The 25,298-nt window shown below is 50.2% G+C and overlaps 10 protein-coding genes across 10 annotated transcripts; 5 read left to right on the top strand and 5 right to left on the bottom strand.

Moving 5' to 3' along the window:
* Nucleotides 1–33: 33 nt before the first annotated feature.
* Nucleotides 34–727, bottom strand: BU24DRAFT_410381 (uncharacterized protein; the record flags this gene model as incomplete). Its single annotated transcript, XM_033525987.1, has 2 exons — nucleotides 34–646; nucleotides 699–727. 2 exons carry the CDS (start codon nucleotides 725–727, stop codon nucleotides 34–36), a joined length of 642 nt encoding a protein of 213 aa, XP_033383001.1.
* A 299-nt stretch (nucleotides 728–1,026) lies between these two features.
* Nucleotides 1,027–1,679, top strand: BU24DRAFT_423568 (uncharacterized protein). Its single transcript, XM_033528287.1, has 2 exons — nucleotides 1,027–1,175; nucleotides 1,265–1,679. Exon 2 carries the CDS (start codon nucleotides 1,491–1,493, stop codon nucleotides 1,671–1,673), a length of 183 nt encoding a protein of 60 aa, XP_033383000.1. The 5' UTR covers nucleotides 1,027–1,175; nucleotides 1,265–1,490; the 3' UTR covers nucleotides 1,674–1,679.
* Nucleotides 1,680–2,671: 992 nt separating this feature from the next.
* Nucleotides 2,672–3,172, top strand: BU24DRAFT_463426 (uncharacterized protein; the record flags this gene model as incomplete). Its single annotated transcript, XM_033532118.1, has 1 exon — nucleotides 2,672–3,172. One exon carries the CDS (start codon nucleotides 2,672–2,674, stop codon nucleotides 3,170–3,172), a length of 501 nt encoding a protein of 166 aa, XP_033382999.1.
* A 984-nt stretch (nucleotides 3,173–4,156) lies between these two features.
* On the bottom strand, nucleotides 4,157–5,511 carry BU24DRAFT_433901 (glycosyltransferase family 32 protein; the record flags this gene model as incomplete). The annotated part of the gene is made up of 2 exons (XM_033530005.1): nucleotides 4,157–4,206; nucleotides 4,389–5,511. 2 exons carry the CDS (start codon nucleotides 5,509–5,511, stop codon nucleotides 4,157–4,159), a joined length of 1,173 nt encoding a protein of 390 aa, XP_033382998.1.
* Nucleotides 5,512–11,876: 6,365 nt separating this feature from the next.
* BU24DRAFT_423561 (uncharacterized protein) lies at nucleotides 11,877–14,143 on the bottom strand. Its single transcript, XM_033528286.1, has 2 exons — nucleotides 13,296–14,143; nucleotides 11,877–13,199 (listed from the first exon to the last, which is right to left on the bottom strand). Exons 1-2 carry the CDS (start codon nucleotides 13,761–13,763, stop codon nucleotides 11,937–11,939), a joined length of 1,731 nt encoding a protein of 576 aa, XP_033382997.1. The 5' UTR covers nucleotides 13,764–14,143; the 3' UTR covers nucleotides 11,877–11,936.
* Nucleotides 14,144–14,793: 650 nt separating this feature from the next.
* Nucleotides 14,794–16,365, top strand: BU24DRAFT_349125 (uncharacterized protein; the record flags this gene model as incomplete). Its single annotated transcript, XM_033523591.1, has 5 exons — nucleotides 14,794–14,895; nucleotides 14,951–15,319; nucleotides 15,372–15,765; nucleotides 15,810–16,216; nucleotides 16,273–16,365. 5 exons carry the CDS (start codon nucleotides 14,794–14,796, stop codon nucleotides 16,363–16,365), a joined length of 1,365 nt encoding a protein of 454 aa, XP_033382996.1.
* A 482-nt stretch (nucleotides 16,366–16,847) lies between these two features.
* On the bottom strand, nucleotides 16,848–18,576 carry BU24DRAFT_433898 (uncharacterized protein; the record flags this gene model as incomplete). Its single annotated transcript, XM_033530004.1, has 4 exons — nucleotides 16,848–17,078; nucleotides 17,152–17,502; nucleotides 17,557–18,151; nucleotides 18,512–18,576. 4 exons carry the CDS (start codon nucleotides 18,574–18,576, stop codon nucleotides 16,848–16,850), a joined length of 1,242 nt encoding a protein of 413 aa, XP_033382995.1.
* Nucleotides 18,577–18,805: 229 nt separating this feature from the next.
* On the top strand, nucleotides 18,806–20,141 carry BU24DRAFT_423559 (alpha/beta-hydrolase). The gene has a single exon (XM_033528285.1). The coding sequence runs from the start codon at nucleotides 18,894–18,896 to the stop codon at nucleotides 20,100–20,102; it is 1,209 nt and encodes a 402-aa protein (XP_033382994.1). The 5' UTR covers nucleotides 18,806–18,893; the 3' UTR covers nucleotides 20,103–20,141.
* Nucleotides 20,142–21,268: 1,127 nt separating this feature from the next.
* On the top strand, nucleotides 21,269–23,579 carry BU24DRAFT_493210 (uncharacterized protein). Its single transcript, XM_033533951.1, has 4 exons — nucleotides 21,269–21,851; nucleotides 21,903–22,235; nucleotides 22,284–22,564; nucleotides 22,642–23,579. Exons 1-4 carry the CDS (start codon nucleotides 21,385–21,387, stop codon nucleotides 23,496–23,498), a joined length of 1,938 nt encoding a protein of 645 aa, XP_033382993.1. The 5' UTR covers nucleotides 21,269–21,384; the 3' UTR covers nucleotides 23,499–23,579.
* A 131-nt stretch (nucleotides 23,580–23,710) lies between these two features.
* On the bottom strand, nucleotides 23,711–25,298 carry BU24DRAFT_349399 (glucose/galactose transporter; the record flags this gene model as incomplete). The annotated part of the gene is made up of 2 exons (XM_033523602.1): nucleotides 23,711–24,147; nucleotides 24,200–25,298. 2 exons carry the CDS (start codon nucleotides 25,296–25,298, stop codon nucleotides 23,711–23,713), a joined length of 1,536 nt encoding a protein of 511 aa, XP_033382992.1.

Here is a 25,298-nt window from a genome sequence, read left to right as displayed (position 1 = left end):
CACATCATCAAGTTGATGAGCACAAAACCATTATCAACACTTCCCTTGTTCCATTGCTCTCTCGGCTTCCCTGACCATGGAGTACGGTTCATTGTCAGGGGCGGTGTCTTCCGGATTCCGTGTATCATTCAGGTCCACGTTCTCAGTCGTCTTGTCATGCGCTTTCTCCAGAGACTCCCGTTGCCCTTGTAGAGTAGTCTCGCTGTTGCTTCGCATCTTCTCATTCTGGTTCGCAGTCTGAAGTGTAGACTGCGAATTTGCATCTTCATCGTGCTGTGCATATTTCTCCTGCGCAACAGGGACGTTTCTAGGCTGCTCGTCCGTCTTCCTAGCCACCTCAGTCTCCTCATCCACGTCCCCATTCTTCTTATTCTTCTTCCTCCGGAACAAAGCACCGAAAAATCCTCTCGGACGTGTCTCCGATTCAGCGGGCCTCCTCTTTCTATTTCTCTGCCAGCTACAATAAAGCTTCGCTGCAAAGTAGAGGAGCAATAGACCTACGAGGACGCAACCGACAGCGATGCCGATTGTTTTCTTGGGAGGGCCTTTCTTTTTGACATTGCCTCCCGCGCCCCTGTAGGGTTCGCCGGTTGTGAATTCTGGGCCCTTGCCGCGGGCCACGAGATGGATGGTCTCGATGAGAACCCTGTGGTATGGTTAATAAAAGGTGGTTGACTATTGCATCTGGGTTTACGTACTCCGAGGCACTTGTAGAAATGGGCGCCATTGCGGATTGTTTAGACGAAAGAAGTATATATGGGTTTGGTACTCGGATTGATTAAGATATAACGAATTCTCAACAAAGGTCTCGATAGGCTTCAAATGATCACTCTATCCGCGAGAGGAAGAAGCCTGTTGTCAAGACAGAGGAACGAGCTTACGATGTCGCGGACGCTCACAAGAAGAGGGCATCATGGTCTTATGGCCTTTCGAAAAGTGCGATCAGCATTCTTGTGCGGTTCTGAATATGCATCATACCTTGGAGAGCCATGATTGGCTCTGGGGCATGATCGCTGTTATCTGATTCGCTACCTTGCTGTTGTGCTGCAAGCTGTCGCCAATCGTACACTCTGTTTGGCCCCCAAATGAGGGCTCTGACATCACAGGCAATGGAAACGAGGTCTTGACTTGGTCTCTTGTGCTACGTGAAGATAAGAATGTATGTCAGCCATGGCCTGCCATCGAGATGTGTCAATGACGATGCTTTACATACAAATTGTCAAGTTGAAGTATCTTGTACCTCGTAGGTGTAAGAAAGACTCACCGGATACTGGTAGTCATCGTGATATTGTATCGCCACATATAGAGTTATGGTCTTCTGAGCAAGACTACGCCCAGGTATTCAATATCTAGACGTCCATAATATCAATGGTATTCATCGTACTTTAAAATAGTCTGGTTTCAAGAGAATAGTTCCCACCATCCCAGTTGCAGTCATTCAAAGAAGGTTTGCAGACTAACGCCAGGTACAATACAATAGCGAGCGGAAGATGCCCAAGAGTCAAGACCCTGACCCACAGCCTGGCACCCACCCATTGACATCATTCCGCATTGCTTACCCCTCCCCTCACTCTCCACACACTCAAACTCACACTCACACTCACACTCACACTCACACACATGGTGACATGCAAAGCACTTCGAGCAATTGCCAATCAGTAACTTCAATTTGACACAACAATTGCAGCAAGAGGAGAACGCACGCAGAGTCATATTTCTGAATAGTCAATCTTCCCACCACATCACGAGCATCATTCCGGTGGTGTGAGTGCGTACACTCATGAGTCCACAAGACAGACAGATCTACTAGCCCCGTCCCCGTGTCCATCGTTGGTCGGGCTGTGCAGTGCAGGCAGGCGTTCAACTCTCTCTCGTCTCCCAATCCCAGCCTGATGGAGTCACGCTCGTGACAATCTTCTCTTTGCTGTGTCATGCTTGCCTGCTCCGCTCTAGGCTCCTCGATGCCTTGTCTGTCTGTCTCCGCCTAGCCAGTCTTACATATAGTCTGAGGGCGCGGCAAATGCTTTTGTTGGGACTAGATGTTCTCTTTTCTCGACATTTACATACAGACGTACATATATACATGCAGACATACTTCACGATAGTACGTTCACATTCAATCATACATACGTACCTACGAACAACATTACATATCGCCTCGCGCATCACATCGCATTGCAGCTACAGATAATCGCTCCGTTTTGAATCATTACTGCATACTTCCTTATCAGCGCCATCGTGTCTGAACAATCATCTCGAATCCACACGACGACCGACTTACATACACCACCAAAGCGAGACGTCATACGCAATCAATTGATCAACCCAACAAATACACAACCCTGTTAGAACCCAGGCCACTCTGCGTAATACACCACTCGCTCGAGCGAAGCAAGCAAACTCACCTCGAACCCTCCGACTCGGGACTCGTGAGGAAGAATCAGTTGGTCCCAGGGCAGCACACATTCGCCGCCGTCTGTCCATCCATCCATTCACCAGACGACAAGTCTATCTTTTCGCAACACAACCACAACCACTACCACGACTATCACACCGATCCTGAGTTCTGAACAACATTTTATATCAACCCTATCAACACCAACGAACCGAACGGTCAAACAACCTTGAACCACATAAAACACCACCCACCGCCCTCAAATCCCTCTTCAAAATGTCCACCGCACACTCCCACTCCCACTTCCCCCCTCCCCCAGGTCCATCCTCCCAACCATCCTCAAACCCAAACCCACAACAACAACAACAACAACAACAACCACCACAAACCCAACGCTCCCAATCCTACGCCCCCTCCAACGCCATGATCCCCCACCCCCAACACCCACGCTCCTCCTCCTACCAAGGCCCCTACACCCCCGCATCCACAACCCTCGCTCCTTACCACCCCCCTCCTCAGTCGCAATCACAGGGCGTGTACTACGCACCCGCCCCGGCTCCTCCCTCAGACTACGACTACGACTACGACTACGGGTACGAGGGGTACGGAGAGCAGAGGCCCCAACAGTCGCGACGGGCGTCGAGGAGGGAGAGGAGGGAGCGGGAGGAGGAGGAGAGGGAGAGGGATAGGGAGTTGGAGAAGAGGCCGTCGTTCGGGGATACGCTGAGTTTGGTTTGGAGTTCTGTTGTTGGGGCTGTCACGGGGAGGAGAAGATGATGATGGGGTGATGATGTGATGATGGAAGGGTGTTTTTTTTTGGGGTTTGATTGTTGAAGGGGGTTGCGAAGTTAGGGAGTGTGGGAGATTGTGGTTGGGAAATCTAGGGTTCTAGATGGGAATATGGGGAGGAGTGTCAATATTCCATTTGGGTGGATCTGATTTATGCTATCATATTGCAAGCGGGTTGGATGGATAACTGGCGTTCTGGGGTTGGTGTTGCGGACATTTCGTTCGTTGTGTTTCCGGAAGAACAAGGTCTTCACTCTAGACGGGGCAAGCAAACCTCGTAATAACAATTACCATATCATGTGAAATGAATCACGTTCAATGTTCACAAGTCTTGATGCACAATCAGTTCAAGTCTGCAAATGGATCCAATATCTCTAATTCAACAAACGTGCTAGATTGCCGGCGATACCGTGTGGAAACCGGAAACCCCCAATCAACGCCGACGCTATGTGCTTAAAGAATACAAATGCTTGTGACTAGGCGTCACTCTACCGTGGTTTTTCAACCCGTGTGTTCCTATATATGCCAATCCATACCGTGATCTCACGGGACAGATGAGGAAAGAACTAATGCATGCAGTCCGAGAAAAACGCCATCCAGAGAAGGAAAGAAAAAAACTTCAGCGCTTGAAGTTATCAAGGAGAGTATGAAGATGGAGAACGCCGTCTCCTTTTCGAATATTTCGGCCGTCCAAGTGGACCGTTTGTTCTGTCCGTTGGGTCTCTGATCCTTTGGTTTCACGCAGGGAAACATTCATCTTCGTGTGAATGAAAACACGAAGAGTGTTCCCAGCCTGGGCTATACTTGACCGAGCACAGCTCAGCATAGCTCAGAAGTTGTCGAGCATGACCGTCGATTCCCTAACCCACTTCCGGTAACCCGTGCCTGTAGTCTATTTGTGTTGTTCCTTCCGATCCCACTTTCAATCATGTACAAGAAATATTTCGAACTTGGGTCTCGGCCGTGGCGTTTTTAGTTTTTGGTTTCGCCAATGTGGCGGAGCTCCTCGGGTTTCCAAGTGCCTTCATGTTTGTCAGCAACTGGAATAATTCAAGTAACACTAGAACATCGGCTGTGGCCTCATGCGGTTCTCCGAACGCCTCGGGTGAGGGTGATACCAGTATCACGTAGTACGAGACCCGATAGTGCTAGGAAAGGACACCCTGAGGGCACGGTGCTCATGCGAGGGAGAAATGTTACCTACCTTCAAAGTTGTGTTTGACGAATGCCATCGGATCATCGTCCTCACCTGCGTTCATCGTCTTGACGCCAGGACTGAAGCTGGTGATGGGCAGAACGATCACATCGCCGACCTTTTTAGGGGCCTTCATGCCAGTGAAATGCTCCCATGTGATGTTGCCCTTGCTGGTGCTCATGTCGAAGTAGTCTGGATTGTTGAAGAAGTCGAAGATGGAGTCGGTCCAGAGCGCGGGCCCGGTGAATTCAATTATGCCCTTGTGGTCCTTGGAAAGGCGGTTCTCCGACTTGCGCTTCAGCGTCTCGTGTGTGATGTTGGCTACAACATCGATGAGAACTGGGTGTCCAGGCTTGGACTGGATGGTCCACTGGCAGAACTGGATGCGGCGGGAGTACCAATCGGCCCAGTCTGGGCGGTCTGGGTCAGCCTCGATACCGATAACCATACCATATGAATCGCTTGGAACTTCCGAAGGGATCCAGTCCGCTGCACTCTTCAATGCTGCCGTATCGATATCGGAGTAGATACCACCTCGGGCGAGGAGGATCAGGTAACGGAAAAAGTCGGCTTTGAGGACAGGGAGCGGGAGAGAATTGTAGGCTTCGAGGACTTCTGGGACAGAGGCATAGAGATGGCGAATCAGATGAACAGCAACGTTATCAGTGATGACCTCGTGCACGAAAGTAGGGTGCATGAGGGTCCAGCTCGCCTCAGCCTCGCGGAACTCCTCCTTGAATTCGCCCTGAGAGGGAGTGTACTTCCAGGTTTGCCAGATGTATGCTGGGAACTTGGACTCGACGTCGTATGGGAATTGGTATTCGAGCTGCTCCTTCAGGGGCTTCTTCCTCAAATCGTCCATGCTGATCTGTGTCTTCGGCTTCTTCGGAGCTGTTTTGGGAACATCGAATGCCTTCTTGGCCTTCTCCTCTGCTTCCTTTGCGGCTTGCTCCTGCTCCTGCTTCTTCTTCTTTTCTTGTGGCGTTGGTTTTATAAGAGATGCAGGTTTTGGCATGTCATTGGCATTCCTGAAGGGGGCAGGAGATCTGGAGGAGCTATGGTGGGACTTCAAGATGAAGAGGAAGGACAGTAGGGCGAGAGCGACCACGAGGGCCTTGCGGAAGGAGAGCATGGTGTCGAACGAGGCACGTTGCCTGCACGGGAAACCGAAGGGAGAATTGGAAAAGGAGGGCGAGGCAGGCCGCGAGCGGCGTTGAGGGTCGTTCGAAAGCGAGGACGGAGATAGAGGTAGGTGTAGATGGCGGCAAAGGTCGGATGTATGTGTGTGGGGGGAGGAGGGGAAGAAAATGGGAATTGGGAGCCGGGAAGGATGTATATAAATGAAAAGGTCGGTTGAATGACGATGAAGGGTATATGGAGCGTCGTATAGTATATATTTTTTTGGCAGGCTTCGAGTCGAGCGGAACAGGGGCCCGGTGATCTCGTAATTCGGCTGCAATGGGTCGGTGCGCACGCGGTGAAGAGAGGTGGAGGTGGAGGTGGAGGAGGAGGAGGAGGAGAGGAAAAGACAGGAGATAAGAGGGAAGAGAGGAAGTGTTTCTCTGGATCGGGAAATCGTAGTGCAGGTTGCAAAGTAGCAAAGTTGCAGGTTGCAGGTTGCAGGGGGGCGAGTGTAAGGGTGCGGTAGAGTAGGGCAGGGTAGGATGTCTATTTCAACAGCCGCGTTCCAGCGTAGGACTGTGCCAAGGTGGTTTCAGACAACGCCTTGGAGCTGATGGGCTGAGGCAGGGTGGCTCCTTACGAGAGTGGACTAGAGTGCTAGAGTAAGTGAACTATTAGAGTGCACGGCTGCTGACTAGCACTCGTACTTTTTAGTTCAACTGAGCGAATTGAAAGCGACAGTGTGTGTACGGTTCCGATACGACTCGATGCGATGCGATGACGAAGCGGTTGTTGGTGTCGTGGTTGTTGTTGTTGGGGTAGGGAGAACAAAGGACAGAAAGAAGAAGGTAAAGTGTTGAGTAGCGAAATAGGCAAGAAGGAAGGAAGAAGGAAGAAGACACAGAAAACCCAATGGATTAGGTGATCCAGACGATATGATCAAGGTTGAGATGAGAAGAGTAGTAGGTGGAATGAGAGTCCAGTTACAGAACGGGAAATGAAGGGAATGGAAAGGAAAAGGTTGGGTTGGAGGTTGAAGAGAATGAGAACAATGGAGGGGGAAATGTTTTGTTATTAGATGTGCGCTGAGTTGGGTGGATTACGGCGAACGCGACGGCGAACGCGATGGCGAAGAAAAGATTGATATGGGGTAGACCGTAGTTACCTGACAGTGGATGATAGTGTAAGGAAGAGTAAGGTACGGATAACGTTAGTTAATTGGTGGTTGAAGCAGTTGGAGAGACAACGGAGAATAAACCATTCAGATGAGGAGAACAGTTGTACTCCGTGGATGCTTAATCAATTCGTAGCATTAGTAGTGAATCAGTGATTGTTTTCGACGTAAGCCCTCACTATGGACGATTATCATTTCTTCTTTTCGTCCTCCACGCCGCCTACGCCTTCGCCCCCGTCGTCCCTTGTGCCTTGTCCCTTGGATTTTGTTTCAGATTTGGAAAGAAGGGAAAGCGCAAGGCAGGAAAGAACTTCAAGGAAGGAAGGAAGGAGCAATTGCGCACTGCGACTTCCCTTCCTGCACCCTTTCTCCTTCCCTACTCGGTGGGTGTGTGAGTGGGGGCACGGGGGACCCACTCATACCCTCTCACTTACTCACTCACCACACACACACACACACACACACACACACACACCATTCACTCCATTCACTACGACTCCACGAGGATTCATCATCACACTCTCCACACTCCACTATGATACTACTAGTATTACTATTAACATCTCACTCCCCCATCACGCCGCTGCAGATCATCAACATCATCTTATTAGCTTGGACGGACATTTGTTTCGAACAGGAAACTAGTACACAGAAGCATTTATGCGGCACGACAACCATCATTGGACAGCAGTCGTTGCTTGCTCACTTCGCCGTCCGCAGTAGATACCTCGTCCCTCGTACCTAGCCTCCGGACGCATCGGACTCCATCAACAGGAATCTAGATTATTACAGCATCACCGTACCATCCCGGTCCTTGTATGTATGTACCTGACAACCTTTCATACCACCAACTACACCGTACACACTAGGTGTGACACCATCACCAGCATCACCAGCATGCACCTACGGAGTACAACAATCCACAATACAATACAGTCCAGGTCAAGAAACCAACTACGGGAGCTTACAACGCATTTTTTGATGGTTCATTGAATTTCCTACCATTATTTTTATCACCATTGTTTTGCTACGATCTGCCATCCATGGATCCATACGCATGATGCATCCATTCATTCATGCCAGACCTTTTCGGCGGCTACATCACCGGGGGCGGTGCAGTCGACTCTACGCAGCCATCACATAACCACGTAATCGCGTATGTATCATCAACTGCGACTGGTACGAGTACGTACACACTGTAAGAGACTGCTGAGTCTTCACTGTGACTACATTCCTCTCGCTCTCGAGGTCCCTCTCCAGAGTCTCAGCTAACGACAGCTTGACATGATATGACCCGAGCACGTATTCGCACGCACGTAGTCGCACGATCACCACAGTGAACTTTTGCTCTCAATAGTTACTCCGTACTTAATAGTCAATAAAGCTCATACACATGCCGGGCCTATTCCCAGCGGTCCGTTATGGGTTGGTGGGTCGGGCCACGCGTTAACAATTCTCACTCCGCACTACAGCGTCCTATTCTCTAACTACTGTGTACAATTGCATTAGGTACTCCTAAATGACTCTGCACTCACGCTACGAGTCGCTATTACAGCAGACAAATTAAGACACTGTATTGGCGACATACTGCGTGCCGACGAGCAGACGGCGCGGCGTGTTTTTTCTTCTTCAGGACTGGACAAGCTCGCTGCCCGGCCGTTCTTAGAATGGGGACATTATGAGTCTGTGATACGCCAGTCAAAAACGGCGCTCATGGATCTGGCAATCTGTGCTTCCTCGGCCCTCCTCCACTCATACATCTCTAATTGAAGCTTCCGTGATGGCTTCCTGCCCTCCTCGCTCGCTCCCTCGAGCTCTTGCACCGTCCAAAGAGTAATTCGGTGTGTATGTTGGCGCGGTTGCGACGATCTGCGTACTGCGGTCATGCATAGCTCCACCTCCGTCTCTTTCCCATGCAGTCCTTGGAACAATGCCGTCGAATGGTGTGAACGGTGACCGCGCGGCTCTGGGCTTGTCTGAAACAACCTTGGGGGAAGGGAAGAAAGGACGGAAGACCAGGGCTGGCTGGTTGCTCCACTGCTGAGAACGAACGAACAGAGGGCATGGTTTGGGACTAGCCGAGTTTCGCTTCATTGCGCCCGATCCCCCGACCGTCGCCGCCGCCGCCCGCCGCCTACGCCTCCGCTGGAAGGCCTGGCTATGCTTTTACAAGCAACTACCTAGGGACGGAGTATACCTTCTTACAATATCTACCAATTAATCCAGTCCAGTCACAGTCCAGCAGCTAACGACTTGCACTTACAATAGCCTTACCCGGTCGTCATGCTGCAATTTTTAGCTACAATACGGGTATCGCTACCACTCTACGAGTACCACTCCACCACTGCTCTACGCCGTACATTTGACAAGTATAGCAACAGCATACACCTACCGAATATGTGCAGTTCGGTGCTATTATGGACACACTCCAGAGTCGTACTACACAGTCAGCTCAACTCCGTAACTCATTGTGGCATCCCAACCATGTTCTTTCATCTTGCCGCCAAACATCCTCCTGTCGCCAACATCATTGCTTGTTCTTCGGACTTTGTTACTGCTTACACCAACCTTCGCTAACATCTTGCGGGGAACAATTGAGTAAAATCTCCCAGCTGCAAGGCCTCAATGATCTGCCACTTAGTCACCTTACGTTATCTTAAACATCTCAATCTGGCCACCTTCGTGCGAGGTACTCCGTACAATGCTCGAGAGTTCGATTTGGTTATTGTCTTTCTGTTCCTGCGAGATCAGCTTCTTTCTTGTAGATATTACAGTATTGACTATCGCCATGGTCGTCCCCCTCGACCATATCCATTTCAGCTGGCTGCGAAGTGTGCTGCACATGCTCGCATCGCCCGGGTAGCTGATCTCAGACACACTCGAAGCCACCCTCACGCAATGTTTCGACACTACGGCCAATGGTAGTGCCCCCTTGAGTACACGGTGTTGGCGCGCACCATTGTCGCAAGGTAACGGTCCGCATTCCAGAACACCTCGCTGCGGGTGGCGCCATCTGGCCTTCAAACCATTTGATGTCTTCATCCTGCACCATGAATCTACAAATCAAGACTAAGCATCAAAACTTCTTCTTGCATCAGAGAGTGCCTACCTCCACAACACGGTTATTATGATATTCGGCATAGCAATGCTAAGCAAATCCATATCATCATCTTCTCCATGCACGGCAATTGATCAGCACCGCACTATAGGCGCCATGAACCAGTTACCCGCACATCATCTATCCGGCTATTAATTGTCCCGTCTTGTTCTCCGCCAGGCAATCTATCCAACCGTGATCTATGCATCGTACTGATTACTCTGCATCTTGATACTGATAGTCACCATGCCATTTCATATTCCTCATCATGTTCTTATCGATAATCGGAGCAATCCATCACCAGCAGCGAACCTAATGCGTCAAGCTTGCTATATACCTGCGACGACTGGGCACCTGTCACTGCAAGCCTTCCGACCACCTTTGCAGCTATCACGTCTTGGCCTACTCTACACGGACAACTCGGATTTCTACGAGCAATGAGAACTGCTCCATGAAAGAACAGTGCGGGCTTAGTCGCTGACGCGTTTTCTCCACCTCAAGAACTCGATTTTGGCTTGTCTCTTGTCTTGACTGATCTTGACTGTCGCAGCAGGGTTTAGGTACACTCATGCGGATGGCCGTTTGGCCTTGGGCTGCAGGTTTCAATCTCATCCTCAAAACTTTCCGGCCACCAATCTTCGCTTAAGACGTCTGTCGTTTCGTGGGAGTGGGGCCTTGCCCTCTGCCTTTACCCAGCGGCCGAGCCCATTTAGCATTGTTGCAGCTAATTAGCTACCCGGAACCAGGTCGCTGTCACCGCTGCGATGCTACTCCTGGCGCCTCATGTCATGCTCACCCTAAGAAGGACGATTGACTCGCAAACTCAAGCTGTCAACACATCTGACATAATTCGTCCCGTAGCTTAGCCATCGTAAGCTACGGTTTCAGAAGCCGCGGACTGACTTGACTGAGACTCTCCAACCACTAGCTTCGCAAGAACCATAACAAATCTGATGATGATGTATCGTAACTATGCTCGCCCGTGACCATCAAGAATTTGTACCACGAAACATTTTCTCGTCGAGGGGGAAGTGTTTCTCCCGAACTAGTACAATCCCGTAGTGAACGACGATGCAAGAAAAGAAGTACAGAACACCAGTTTTCCCCTTTCCACCGTCGCACACACGTAACCCCTTGTTCCCTCCCCCTCGAAGGCGTTCCTGGACTAGATTTTTCTTTCCCTCTTGACCGTTCGCTAGGGACACATGTCTCGCGCGTGACAGGGCACGTAATGTAACGGCCAGGGCACAGGATTCCTGACGCTCGCCCGTGTCTTATATGTTGGTCGAGAACATACCCACACAGACACAGAGAGAAAGAGCGAGAGAGCGAAAGGGACAGAGACAACAACATAACTTCGCTCTCAGGATCATGACTGATTCAATTACCCCTCACATGATCAGAGGCATCACAAGCATTGCGTTCGTCGCACTCGAGCGAAACTTCTATACTTTGTGATTCTAGTTTCCATTCCCAATTCCCTATTCTTCAACCTAAGAAAAAAGAAGATTTGTCCTAAATCACTGCCAATCAAATGGATTAACCAATCAACCCAACTACAAGGAACCTGGAAAATAAAAGTAGAAGTAGACCAGACAGACGGTCTTACACCTCCATCTTATCTCCACAGGGAGCATGAGCAATGAGAGGGTATGAGCAGTGAGTGCCATCTGACTTTGTACCTCCTTACTTTCTTAAGTATCACAAGCACGTCTCTTCTTCAACGGTCGCTGACATGGTGAGTCCTACGCACGGCACCTATCTCCACGTTTATTGGACTTCCCTTCCGTCTAGCTAGCTAGACCGTGGCATGTTAAGACAGGTATATCCCAACTCATGTCTATGCGTGAAAGGTTGCGACATGATGGTGTAGATAGGAGGAGTATGAACTGTGGTCTTGCATGCACGACTTTTGGACTTCTGGCCGTAGTGGAGGGATGTGTTAGTCGATGTGGTGGGGTTGGGTCTCTGGCTTTTTTTCTCGTCACGGTGTGTGCATGTGTATATGTATGTGAATGATATTGGTGGATTGTTCATCCTGGATGGATTCAGAGATGAATCCAAAGATTGCAAATAGGCTTCGCTGGACTTCAAGATATGGGATGGGATATGGTATGAATTGATATACTATCTACCTTCACCCAACGATCCCCGTCCAATTCTCCTAGTTATTCCCTACGGCTCCTTCTCCCCCCTCCCCTTCCTTCTTCTTCTTCTTCGTCCCCGTGCCCGTGAGAACGATGGGTTCCCACCCATGATCAACAAAGCAATACGCGCCCGCCCTCTTCGCTTTTCTCTGCTTCATAATCTCCGACCCAACCGTCTTCGCCATCTTCTCCCCGTTCAGCCACCCCAGGACGCTGCATCCGGGCGGCGCCCCGGCTTTGAGTTTGTCCTGGTACCGGGGGTCGTTCTTGTGCTCGCGCAGCCAGCCTAGTAATTGCACGGCCGTCGTGCCCGCGGGGAGGGACACCAGGCTCTGGCTGTCGGTTGGGATCCAGCCTTGGAAGAGGTTGAGGTAGGATATCTGGCGCCAGGCGCCGGCCCAGTCGGGGCCGGGGGACGCCACGGAGGGGCGGACCCAGACGGCGGCAGAGGTGGCCCCGGCAGGTGTTCTGGACACCGGTTTCTCTGGGTAGTCCCAGGTGAGTGCTTTGTGCCACTTGCAGCCTTCGAGGTCGAGCCATTTCAGGCAGTACGTGTTGTGTGAGAGGCGGCGGAGCACGTTGGCGGCTTCGGCCCAGTCGTCGTCGAGCGTAGAGTAGAAGTGCCGGCCGCCCATGGCTACGGGGCGGTGTCCCTTAGATACCATCGAGGTGGTTGTTGCGTTGGGGGTCATGGAGGGGATGGGCCAGTATGCGAGGGAGAGGTGGGTTAAGGTGTTGAGCTTCTTGGAGAGCGAGAGGAGGTCCGCCCATGATGCGGTGGAGCCTGCGTGGGCGAGGGAGAGCCGCGTAAGGTTTGTGAAGATGGGGATATTGAGAGTCCGGGGGAGTGGAGCTGTGGAATCAACTTCGTCCTCCCATGAGTCTGCGATCTCGTCGGACTGATGATTCGACTGGGTGTCATTGAGTTTTAGACTGGCAATGGATTCTCCAGTGTCGAATTTATTGAAAGAATGTGTTAGAGACTTTTCCAGGTCCCTTAGTGTATAATCTGGATTGAGCAGCCCGGTGAAATCGAGGAAATGTACACTTTCCATACCGCTGTCGGCGTCCACTTCATCGCTGTTTCCAAATAGGATCTTGAACGTCGATAAATCTAGACAATCTTTCCCGCCATAAAGGGTCAGGTAGCTAAGTAGCGTCTCTTTCAACGCAACAGGTAGCGTAGGCAGGTAATGCTGTTCGTATTCCGCCAGTTCTTCCCAATGGAGAGCGAAAGTCTTCAGGCAATGATGAACCAGACTCCGGGGCGGTGGTAACCGCTACAATCCGTTAGCATACCAAGTATATATCACCCCAGAGGTACCCAAACAGCAATTCCCAAAGAAATCATTGTGGGAGGAGCTCCCGATCCGTACCTTGAACTCCTCGTCATTCACATTCGCCAAATGGCAGAATTTAGATGGTCTATCCAGTTCCGAATTCCTGACATTTGCCTTCCTTATATGCGCCGGAGCATGTATGCTCGCATGAAGCCAACTACTCGGTGCGGCAGGGCCTGGCGGAGGTCGAGCACCTTGTCGCGATGCTCTCATGGAACGTGAGGAGCCGGGTTTTGGGGAGGGAGCATCGAGCTCGGCCATGTGCAGTATGCGCCGTATCTCCGGCGGAGCAGTTCGCTGAGTTACTACCTCCGTGATTTCATCTCTGCGCTCTGTGGTCGTGCGCGGGGCAGCTTCGCGACGGAGCTGTTGTATGCGTTCGTTGACCGTTTGTGGGGTTGTTGGGGACGACAGCGCTGCTGCCGATGAGCGAGAGCTCTGGAGAGACGGGTGGACGTAGTTCGGTTTCGTCTGCGTGTATACCGGTGTGCGCTTTTTGGGCATCGAGAGATCTACTGGAGGGAGGGTCGTGGACGAGGAGAAACCGAGCTACGAGGCTGAGCAGAGAGTGGTATAGTTATATGCGCGGGGTGATCAAGTGTCAGATGAGACGGAAGCATTTGGTGGTTATGAGTCAACGATGAGGTAGCTGGAGTCTAAAAGGGGGAGGTGATCGTTGGCTGCTTCCAAAGATACTACGCGAGAAGAGCTTGTTGATATGTAAACTGAGTAGCCAGACTCGAGGTGTGAATATTATATTTACAAGAAGATAGCCAACTGATCTCTCCCATGGAAGAGAGCGTCATTAGTGGTTATCCCCACGCTACTTGTTTCCCCGTTGTGGTCCGCGCGCCAGCTCCTGCAGTGCAATCTCTGATTGGGTGGTTTGCACTACAGCTGTCAGGCTTCATGTGAACTACTCTTCTTTCGAGATTGAATTCACCAAGTTCCGCCACACTTCCTTTTGAACCATTTACGACAATTCTTGTTCCAGTTCTGTGGATTGAAAGAGCTGCACGATCGTGCCGCAGCCTGATCCGCGGTATAGCATAATCAGCCTCCGAGTGCCTAGGCACCCTAGGCAGATACCGCAATCAAGTTTAAGCAATAAGTTATATTCTGAGACATGACGCCTGTAGTTTTGGGTCCCTTTCCAACTAGTATCCGACATGAATTTTTATGTGTAACCAGTGTGTATTACTGCCTACTCATACGTAGTGTATTCGGCTTTTTGTCAGCTTCAATAGACCTCAAAATGTCCTGTGCTGTGCCCCATGAGCAGGCGGTTACCAATCTCTCTCTCGTTGTTCCGCATCCCTATGAGCAGGCAGCCACCAATCGTGTTTGAATGCCATCGCCACTATTGCTCAACAGCAATTTGCTTGTCCTCAGAAAACGGTACGGGAGCACGTGCTATCGCGCTCACCGCGATTCACGTAGCATTCCCATGCACATATAAGAGTACCACCCCGCCCCGCCTAGACTGACTTACCGCACATCATCATCAGACCAATTTACTTCTCCAGTCTTCGACATGTCTGGTGAACAACCACATCTACGGCCAATTGCGAAGGAGTTAGGCGATTTCATTGTGCAAACCGCAAGCAATTATGCATGTGGCGGTGCTATTCCAATTGTACAGTTTTGTCAACTTAACTCTCGAAAGATATTGAAAGACTGACGTCTGATAGCATCGTAACGTCGAAGCCAAAGAACGCACTTCTCTATCAGCTCCCCCCGTGGTCTTGCGATGGGACTCTCTGGACTTGTCTTCTGGGGTCGCCAAAATCACACTTCCCGTGGACCCAAGCAACCCGGATGACGTATCAACCTTGGAGAAGTTGATACGAGACTGCCAACCTGCCAGCTTCGGGATGAATGGCAAGGAAGTCCTTGATGACACTTATCGGAAAGCTACCAAAATGGATCGGTCAAACTTCTCCACCGACTTCTGCCCCTACGAACTGGGCATTATAGATACGATCGCACAAATTTTACTCCCAGGTTCAAAAGAAAACATTCATACCAATGGGGTCAAAGCAGAGTTGTACAAGTTGAATGTATGCTCCCGTCATCGGACTCTTAATGGTTGTGTGCTAACAAGCCGTACAGGTCTACGCCGCACCGTCCGGTTTCTTCAAAGCTCACGTAGACACGCCCCGCTCTGAGCAACAATTCGGATCCCTCGTTGTGTCTCTTCCATGCCGCCATGAGGGAGGACAGCTCGCTGTCCGTCACGCTGGACATTCCACAACTTTTGATTGGGGAAATGCATCTCAGCAGAACGACGAAGCATGCATTCAATGGGCTGCCTTCTACAGCGACTGCGAGCATGAGGTTCTAGAGGTGACCAGTGGACACCGCATCACGCTGACCTACAACCTATATTATGCTCCTGGTCGTGGAGATTTGGCCGATAACAGTCCTGCCATGGATGTCAAGTCTTTGCCCCTGTACGCGAAGGTAGATGAGGCCCTGAAGGATCCGAGCTTCATGACAAAAGGTGGTCTTTATCTCTTCAACTTGATATACAGGCTAACCCATGTAAAGGAGGCTTAGTAGGCTTGTATTGCCAACACGCATATGCTCATGCTACGACCGAAGGCGCAAAGGCACTTCCATCAGCTCTCAAAGGAATCGATATGGCTATCTACTCCGTCTTTCGCAGCTTTGGATTGGACGTTCAGGCCATGACTGTCCTCCGCCACGATATTTCCGAGTATTGCAACGACGACGATGACGTCAATGAGATCACGGAGCCCATACAGATAGGCGACGAAGTTGTCAACAAGTCATTTATCGGTAACAAAGACAAAGGTGTCGTATTGGGGGGCTATGGTGCTGCAGAGGGCGACCTCCCCATGGAGACAATTGACAGTTGGCAGGGTGATCTAAAGCATGTTGCTTGGATCCGAGGACCCAGTGATGTGAACAAAAACTTCGGCATGGCGTACATGGTTGTGAGTTACTTTATTGTCCACTGATTGTACATTTCATTGCTAACAGTCAGTAGTACGGGAATCAGCACGAGGTAGATTTCATGTACACCAGCCTGGCTTTGATCATGGATGTCCCCCCTGCCGCCGAACGACAACAAAATGCTTGATCCGAAAGGAGTGCAGTCTCTATGAAGACCGGCCCTTTACATCTTGGCATATCAGGGTAGGATGCTATTTGGAAGGCACATGTACGAAGTAAAGCGCTATTAGAGGTCAACATACAGAATTTGGAAACCCTGGGTTAACATCTACGAGCGCGCGGGATAAATCAACCCAACTGCATAGTTATTTGATTAATCTGTCCGTCAATTCTGCATTGTGTCTGTGATGGTCCAAATTATAGAGTCGTCATATCTACTCCGCGAACGTTCGAACATAGGCCTCTTATTCTCCAGATAGAACTACAAATTCCTGGTGGAACCCGATGGTGGAATCTTGGTGAGTTGATATCGCTTTGATGACTTCGCCGGTAATCATTCGTAAGATTTAGTGTGATTGTTTAAAACCCCAACAGCAACGAAATAATACTTGGGGCATCTCCTTCCATATAAGATCTTTTAACTACACCCACAAAGCTATCAAATGTAAATCATACATGAGGGATGAAGTTAGTCCATTCAACATTCACGTACGCACTGCCTTTCACATTCCTCAACTCCACAAATGCCCCTGCCAGTAGATAGATTCTCGCGACACCATACACAATCGCCAGTGGAGTTATTGTCACAAACTCCCACACTTGGGGTATGTTTGTCAGCTGCCGCTTCACCATAGTCATCTGTCTCTGCGACATGCGCCTTTTGTGCTCGTCTGCTTTCTCCTGATCGAAGATGCTAAGATAAATCGCTTTCCATCTACCTAGTCGAATCCATGATGCAATGGTCTCGAAAAACCCAGAATGCGACAGTGATCCCGAAAAGTAACAATGAACTTATGCGCCATAGAAGGTGTTCGGTGGGCGATGGGAAATCAAAGTTCCATCCAGCGACATGTATAGCCGTAAAAACCAACGTAGCAAAGCATAGCAGATATTCTTGTGAGCCGTACGGATCTGTAGGAAACCTGTCATTCGGGATCCGCTGAATTGGGCGTTCTGCCGGAATTACTGGCATCTTCATGAATGGCTGTATGTTCACCGAATAACCCGGGCCGTTTTCATCAATGAAATCCAGTGGAGTCAGTTTCCACGCCCGCCCTAGATTTATGTCTTGAAGATTGTACGTTGAGTATATGTGCATCGGGGTCTGGACATCAGCCGGTTTATGAAGCCATGCGTAGGAAGTCATCAGGGAGCAAACAACGATAGCCACGGCGTTAAGCTCCAACGTCGTTATAGCGAGATTCTGTACGGCGCGCGCGATGCATTGAATAATCAAGTATCCGACCTGGAACGCAGTAACAACTTTCGTGAAAGTGTCCTGTTTTGACTTGTCCCACACCTCTCTCTTTGTAATGGACGGATACTCGACGAAGTTGTTCGTAACGAGCCAATGTAGCTGGGTGGCGTTGAGAGGAAAAGGCTTGCCGTCTCTGGCATGGAACATGAATCCGCCCATATCGGCGAAAAATGCTTGCCTCAGATGCCAATCAGGGTACCCTGACGCCTTGAATGCTGCCACCGAATGCTTTGCCCGGCTCCATTGGCCGGCGGCGTATATCAAAGGGAACTCTGGTCCTATTATCCCCAGAAACATCCATAGTAGCCTGCGACTAACAAGACGTAGGTAACCTTCATCGGGTGCCGGTACGTTAAGGCACAGCATCGTGTATGTAGATATGCCAATGGTAACGAGGCTGGTCCATAATATGTCGAAGGTGCCTCGATAGTACGGCTGATCAACCCACTGGGTCACTCTAAAAGACGACGATGTATTCGGAGGAGGCGAATAGTTGCTGTCGATGTTGTAGAGATTTGTGCAGTCCTCGGCTGTTCGTGCAGCAACTTTTAGAGACCAGCAAGTTAGAGCCAGGTCTAATAAGGCAAGAGTTAGCCAGACCGATTGCAGTCCTAGTCGTGAAATCAACATCATGATGAAAGGCAATAGCCGTAGCTAAAACATTGGAACTAGTGCCTTAAGCTGACATCCACACCATGATAAAGTAAACATTTAGGTTCGGAAGATCTTTGATACTGTGATGAACAACAAGCCTCCCCTCCTGCAACGCTGGTATGTCCAATTGGAACTCGTCTCAATACCCTGTTGTTTCTTCGTCCCTGCTTTGCATACAACTAATTATACCTAGTATTCTTACACAACCTGCATGGAATCTTCAAAGCCCATTGGGGGAATGCTGCGATGGCTTCGGTCGCAACCCATTTCGGACTCTAGACGATAGTTCGAAACACCAACAATAATTTCTCATGGCTGTCAGGAGGCGGCACAGCACGTATTCCACTTCGATATGCGGTAATAGATTGACCTTGATCGTTCGGTCGTGGTTGTATGCAGTCCTCCACAAATTCGTTACATGATTGGTTGGCTAAGCGCCTTTTTCAGAGGTCTGCAATTGAGAGCACATCGAGCCGCACTCTCCTCGCTCCATCAACATCAATGTCAGAAGGGAAAACTGTGTTCTACCTTCGTCAAAACCACGCTCATTCTCATACCTTTCATAACATAATCGATCATCGGACATGCCCTCGGCCTCTGCTGTACTGAAGCCACTGTTTGGCACGGCTGCTGGAATTATTGGTACCTATGTGGCATTTGTCGCGCTCTTAACCATCCCAAGGCTGCAAGACCATGTCATATACCTCCATCGAGTAACTCTTACTTGGTTCCAAGACGTCAACGTACCAGAGCAATGGGGGTTTCTACGGAATCAAGTTACACCATTTCATATCACTACACCTGACGAAGAGAAACTCCATGCTTGGCACATTCTCCCACTCGACACCTACCGAAGAAACCAAGAAGTATTGATAAACGAACCGTCTGGAACTTGTTTTGATATTCGAGAGCGCGAATCTTTTAAACTACTGAGGGACGATCCGCAAGCGAGGCTTGTCATTTACCTACATGGAGCGGCGGGAACTTTAGGTTCAGGATGGCGCCCGCAAAGCTATCGAGCCATGTCTGCCGCTGCTCCCGATGTTCATATCCTTGCAATTGACTATCGAGGCTTTGGAAACAGCACTGGGTGGCCATCTGAGCAGGGCCTTCTCACAGATGCTCTTGCACTCACCAAGTTCGCCATGGAAGACGCCGGCGTGCCTCCAGAACGTATTGTTCTTTTTGCGCAGTCAATCGGCACTGCTGTTGCTTTATCTCTGACGCACGAGCTTGCTCATCAATCACCGCCGATACTATTCTCCGGTACGGTCCTGGTGGCACCATTTGCCGATGTTGCTTTGCTTACCGAGACCTACCGGGTTGCCGGCACTATCCCCCTCCTCTCTCCTGTGGCATTCTTTCCAAAACTCCTTTCTTTGCTCAATCGATTTATTATTTCCAAATGGCCTTCCAAGGATAAGTTATCGTCCACTATAAAGTACCTTGATAGGTTGGAAACAACGAAAAGGAACAACAAGTACGACATCACAATCATTCACGCTGAAGATGATTACGATATCCCATGGATCCACTCAGATGTGCTGTTCTGGCACGCGGTGAACGCAATGAAGGCTCCAGGACAGGAGATTACCTTTGATGATCTGCAGACTGTGAAAGAAAAAGAAAAGACACCCCTAGGGGCTGGTGGATGGGAGATGCAGTGGAAATCCACAGGCGGGGTCGTGAGAGAGCAGATCGTGAAGCATGGCTTGCATGACCGGATAATGAGTTATCCAGTCGTGAGTCTTGCTGTTGCACGCGCTTTCGAGAGTCAAGATGAAGAGGTATAGATAGCACAACTTGCTGAATGCATTTAGAATTGATTCACATGTCATAGTTCAATGCTGTGCCGCTTCACCATGTAGAGAATGAACCCTAGCTTTGCTGAAATAAGTAAGACACTCGTCGTCAACAACACTGAGAAGCATACAATTGCTACCGTAGCTAGCGAAGACACTGTGGCAAAGCAGTGAAGGAAAGGTGACACCTTCCTAAAAAGCCCTTGTCATGCCGTCACCTTGCATCTCAATCAGATCGGAAACAGAACAAGCTACCATTGATGATGTTTGGGCGATGTTGTCCTGGAGCAAGCTGCTGTAATGAATACACTCTGAGTTGTATCCACGAGCCGAGCCCTCAGTGAGTCGAAGAATCGAGTCGAGTTAAATCTATCAAATCCCCCGGTGTACGGATCGCTTGGTGATGTGTCTGAAGGAGATTTGTCCTCGAGGGTTTCTCTTCCCAATTCTTTCCAGCTGAGCCAAGATACATGACTAGGTAATGAACCTCTTAGGCAATATTGAAATCACTTCATATAGGAGTAGCGTGTGTAAGGCATTAGAAATCACTGCGCGCTTTATCTAAGCCTTCGCTGTTCGCAGACTTTGGAGGGGGGTCGGGCGAGTATGGGGAATGGCTCGAGGACGCGGATCCAACGAGGCGATCAGACTGGTATACCAAACCTGATGTTCTAGTAAAACCTGTGGAAGCGGATTCAGATGCATCCGAGCTCCAGACCACACAAGCCGCAGATCACTTCGCTCGCCCATGAGTGATGGTGATGCGATTCATGGGGCGGCGTAGGTCGGCGACAGCTTATAACCAATGGTGAATAGGCAATAGTGTAACCTTACCATTCACCTCTTGTGAAGATACATGTCTTGGCGTATTCGCCGTTCACGTTGAAAGTTCCACCACACGAATTTGTCGTTTGAGTTCCGGCACTCATTTCGTATTTCTATTATTGCTCTAGCATACGTGATCAACTAAAGAAAGAAATATTGAATTAAGATGGGTACGATTTTAAAGTGGTTTTATTTTGCCATTATAAGCCACTTCGGATGTATTTTGAATCCGCTACTGATGACATCGGGTTGATTGGTGCTGCACGGCCTTAGAGCTAACAACCTCTCGTATCGCGGTCCGAGGATAAAATGAACACAAGTAGGACCCTTTTCCCGCGTTCTCGAACTCTATCGCTCAAGGCACGTTGTGGACGAAATACTAGGCGTGGAGTTCGTCTTTTTGAATTTCTTTGAAGTTGAATCCGTCTAATCTATCGATTTGATCGACATGGCGGAAACGAAGGATCTCGCACTAAGTTTTGCCGACGAGGCTTGGAATGGCTACAAGCTCTACAATGCACTCAACGTTGTAAATGTAAATGTAACACGCAGGTTTGACGCTCCAGAGATAGAAAACATCGCTCGGGATGTCGACATTACCACAGCTGCTTTGCAGCGTCTTATGACGTTGATCACCCAGGACAACGTCATATTATACTTGTCGCAGGAATCCATCGAGTACGCCAGAAGTCTCACCAAGCAATGCGGGCAGCTCTTCAACGATATCTATCTTTCTGCGATGAAGGAACTAAACTATGATAACAAAAACGAAGGGTGGCTCATTACAACAGATGCGATAACTCCGCATTCGAGAGACAGGAGAGCTTTAATTCAGCACCGTCGGCTTGTGCACTTGAAGAATAAACTGATGCTATACCTCAATGTAATTGAATTGGCTATTACACAAGCATCTGGGTCAGTTGGCCAGTCAAAGTCCTGAATTCGAGGTTCGCTGACTTTGAGTAGCGGATTTGAAGAGTCCTATTTCACTGCCAAAAGGGAGAAGATCCGACAACTCCAACAATGCGAGCATGAATCGTTCGGGGAACTCAAAAATTTGTTTTCAAACCTCCAAGAACCACCATCCCAGAGTAGTACAAATCCGGGCGATTGGGATGTGATGCTAAGAGCCGAGATCGAGGCTCGTTCAAGAGCAGGGACTTCGGCGGGCAAGTCTGCGACAATTGCTGTAGACGCCGGGAAGCAGTTCAGCAAACTTCCACAAAGGCCTCTTCCTGAAAGCAACCAAGCACGCCAAGGGGAGCAATCGGAAAGACTCGACAGTGTTACCTTGCAGAAGTGTGTTGATCACGCGCAAAAATTACATGCAATACTAACATCGCTCAGGGATTCTGGAGCGTCACAGAGCACCTTCAAAGCGAGCACAGCCAACCTACAAAAAACCCATCAAGAAAAAGAGGCCGATTTGGGTGAGAAAACTCCCGCTCCTACATCGACATTACCAAATCAGACCATACCCGATCACTCCAGCACTTCCACCTCGACATTACAAGATCAGGCCAGCTCTTCTGCGTCAACATTACACGACAGCACCACTAAACCCTGCGAGCGCTGCTTTCAATTAAAGCTAGACTGCGACGGAGCATTACCATGTTGGGACTGCTACTGTGAGTACATAACATTCTTCAGACACGCTTGAACCAACCTCCAACGATACCCTCTGAATCACTAACGCCCCACCCAGCATCCGGAAACGACTGCGAAGACCAAAAGCCACAACCAGGCGAAAAGCGCACCCACTCCGCCATGTCCTCACAAGACGTCGGCACGGAGCTCATTGCCGAACGGGACAACTCGCTCGCGCGAAACGGCGGATATTTGGAACTGGAGCAAGACTTCTTCTCGTCCCGGGCGCAGATGGAGAAGCCTTCGGACCCGCAGGAAGTCAATAGGATCCGCTTGAGGGACCACCAGAGGGGAATTATGACGCTGATCTGCGGCGTGAATCCCAACCGCAAGAAGATGTATCGTGTGTCTGATGTCAATCTCGCGCAGACCGGTACGCAGGCTTCTTCGACGACGCCGGCACATTCGTTGCGGAAGGAAGACATGGCGCAATTTGACTTGCCAAGCGATTGGGGAGACAAGTATGTTGGAGGTAAGGATGATGAGGGAGAGCCCGTAGCTCAGGATTCCGAGGAGACGGATGGGTCCAATCCCAGTAGTCGTGAATCAGTGCCCCAGCCTGAGCGAGCTAAGTATGCCAATACAAACGAGGAAGAAGAGCCGCTGTTCGTCAACCCCAAGCAGTTCGATAGGATCGTCAAACAGCGAATGGCTCGCCAGCAGCAGATGATGCGGGAGCAGAACTTGGCATCGTTTACCGGGCCTCCGGCGTTCGTAGCGAAGGTATCCGAGCCGCAGACGGGTTCATCGGAGACTGCAGTTTCTCCAGAGGGCCCGAAGAGTGGCACAGAGCAGAGCGGCACAGAGACCGCCGGTGGACAGCAGGAATCAGAGACAGGACAGGAAGATGTTGTTGCCAATCTTCTAGGGAGGTGGATTCGTCCTGAGGTTGCTGCGAAGTATTCTATACACTGAGATGTTGTTTCATATGGTTACGATTTAATCGGCGTGTATCTAGACCGGTGGTTTAATGGAGTATAACGATATGCAAATGGGTTCATGACAGCATTTAATAAAATAGATGAATTCAATCCGCTGGGTATTGTTCTTATGTACAGACACACTCTTCCTCCATCCCTTCCCATCGCCCTCGTATATTCTCCATCACATCAAAAACACTAATAAATCTAAAAACCCTTGACCTCAACAAAAGCAGCCTCAACATCCTTATTCTTGCTCACGCTGTCAGTCCTGCCCGCATCCTCAACCACAGCCTCAGAAGTTCCAACCTTACTCTCGCTATACGCATCCAACTCCTTAGCCTTGCATAAGTTAAGATAGATGGGGAAGCTCCACGCGATGAGGAAGAACGCAAGCGGGACGACCATCGCCTTCCTCGTGCCAATCTTGTCGGCGACGTTTCCGAGGATGGCGGGTACGACGGCACCACCGCAGACGGACGCAACGAGGAAAGATGCGCCGCGCTTGGTGTGGCGGCCAAGACCGCGCAGGGAGAGAGTGAAGATGGTGGGGAAGATGCAGGACTCGAAGAAGAGGACGATCATGAGCATGGAGAGACCGCCCCAGTTGGCGTTCTTGCCGTGGCCAGTGTCGATGCCGATAGCTGTGCATTGTTAGCGCGTGAACTGGTTTGATACTAGGAACTGGTGACTTACCGAGGGCAATGAAGACCATGATGAGAGTTTGGTAGATGAGGAGGACTTTACGGGGCTTCATGATCATCATGAGGCCTGCAGCGGAAAATCGACCAACTGCAAACAGTGCCTGTGCGATGGCGTAGAAGTTGGCTCCCTGATGCTGAGCTACGAGAGTAGGCTCGTCGGGTCGTGCCTGGGTGTAGTAGTTGATGAAGTATCCGGCAATCCCAACCTGAGCACCGACGTAAGAGAACTGAGCGGCGACTCCCCAGTAGAGGGTATAGTGCTTCCTCAACGGCTTGTCCTTGTAGCCAGTGGCACCAGTCGTCAACTCAGCCTGATCAGCCATATCTGCATCCGTGATTTCAGGGATAGGCGCGAAGTAGAAGACAATCGCCAAAAGGCCGACAAAGATGGCGATTCCGAGGTAGACCCATTGCACAGACTCGAGCGATTCACCGTTCGCGCCAACGTTCTTGAAGATGACGAAGCTGGCAAGCACGGGAGCAACGACAGAGCCGACAGCCTGGAAGGACTGAGAGAGCTCGAGACGGAACTCGGAGTACTTTGGCGGACCGCACACGGCGATGTATGGGTTCGCAGATGTCTCGAGGGTAGATAGACCGGAGCCAACGATGAACATGGAACCGCAGAATCCACCAAAGGAGCGCTTGACGGCGGACGGCCAGAACATAAGGGCACCGACGCAGTAGATGGCCAGACCGAGCATGAATGTGTATCGGTAGCCGAACTTGCGCAAGAACCAACCAGAGTACGTCAATGGACCAACGAAGTATGCTCCAAAGTAGGCGGCTTGGAGTCCAGAAGATTGTCCCTGGGTGATGTGAAGAGCCACTTGAAACCTCGAGTTTAGAACGTCGAGAAGTCCATAGGCGAATCCCCAAAGGAAGAAGAGTAAAGTGACCAATGCTACTGGGACAATGGACTGGCGTGTTGTGATTTGCGAGGCGCCAGTGATCTGTCTGTCACTGATACTCTTGCGTCGAGTGTCTGCTTCAATGGCTTCGACAGCAGAGGGACGACGTTCTTGTTGTTGATGGACCTCATCCAAAGTCGGCTCATCGGCGGAGCCAAACAATTTGCCTGTAAACCCCAT

The sequence above is a fragment of the Aaosphaeria arxii genome, assembly GCF_010015735.1.
Source record: "Aaosphaeria arxii CBS 175.79 unplaced genomic scaffold BU24scaffold_5, whole genome shotgun sequence".
Classification (NCBI taxonomy): Eukaryota; Fungi; Ascomycota; class Dothideomycetes; order Pleosporales; genus Aaosphaeria; species Aaosphaeria arxii.
The sequence above is the reverse complement of the archived record's forward strand: the minus strand, read 5'-3'. Positions and strand labels throughout refer to the sequence as shown.

Coding starts and splice junctions, on each gene's coding strand:
- BU24DRAFT_423568 (XM_033528287.1), top strand. CDS start 1,491: ATGCCCAAGAGTCAAGACCCTGACCCACAGCCTGGCACCCACCCATTG.
- BU24DRAFT_423561 (XM_033528286.1), bottom strand. CDS start 13,763: ATGCCCAAAAAGCGCACACCGGTATACACGCAGACGAAACCGAACTAC. Junction 13,200..13,295: donor TGAATGACGAGGAGTTCAAG/GTACGGATCGGG, acceptor AACGGATTGTAG/CGGTTACCACCGCCCCGGAG.
- BU24DRAFT_423559 (XM_033528285.1), top strand. CDS start 18,894: ATGCCCTCGGCCTCTGCTGTACTGAAGCCACTGTTTGGCACGGCTGCT.
- BU24DRAFT_493210 (XM_033533951.1), top strand. CDS start 21,385: ATGGCGGAAACGAAGGATCTCGCACTAAGTTTTGCCGACGAGGCTTGG. Junction 21,852..21,902: donor GCTATTACACAAGCATCTGG/GTCAGTTGGCCA, acceptor GACTTTGAGTAG/CGGATTTGAAGAGTCCTATT. Junction 22,565..22,641: donor ACCATGTTGGGACTGCTACT/GTGAGTACATAA, acceptor CGCCCCACCCAG/CATCCGGAAACGACTGCGAA.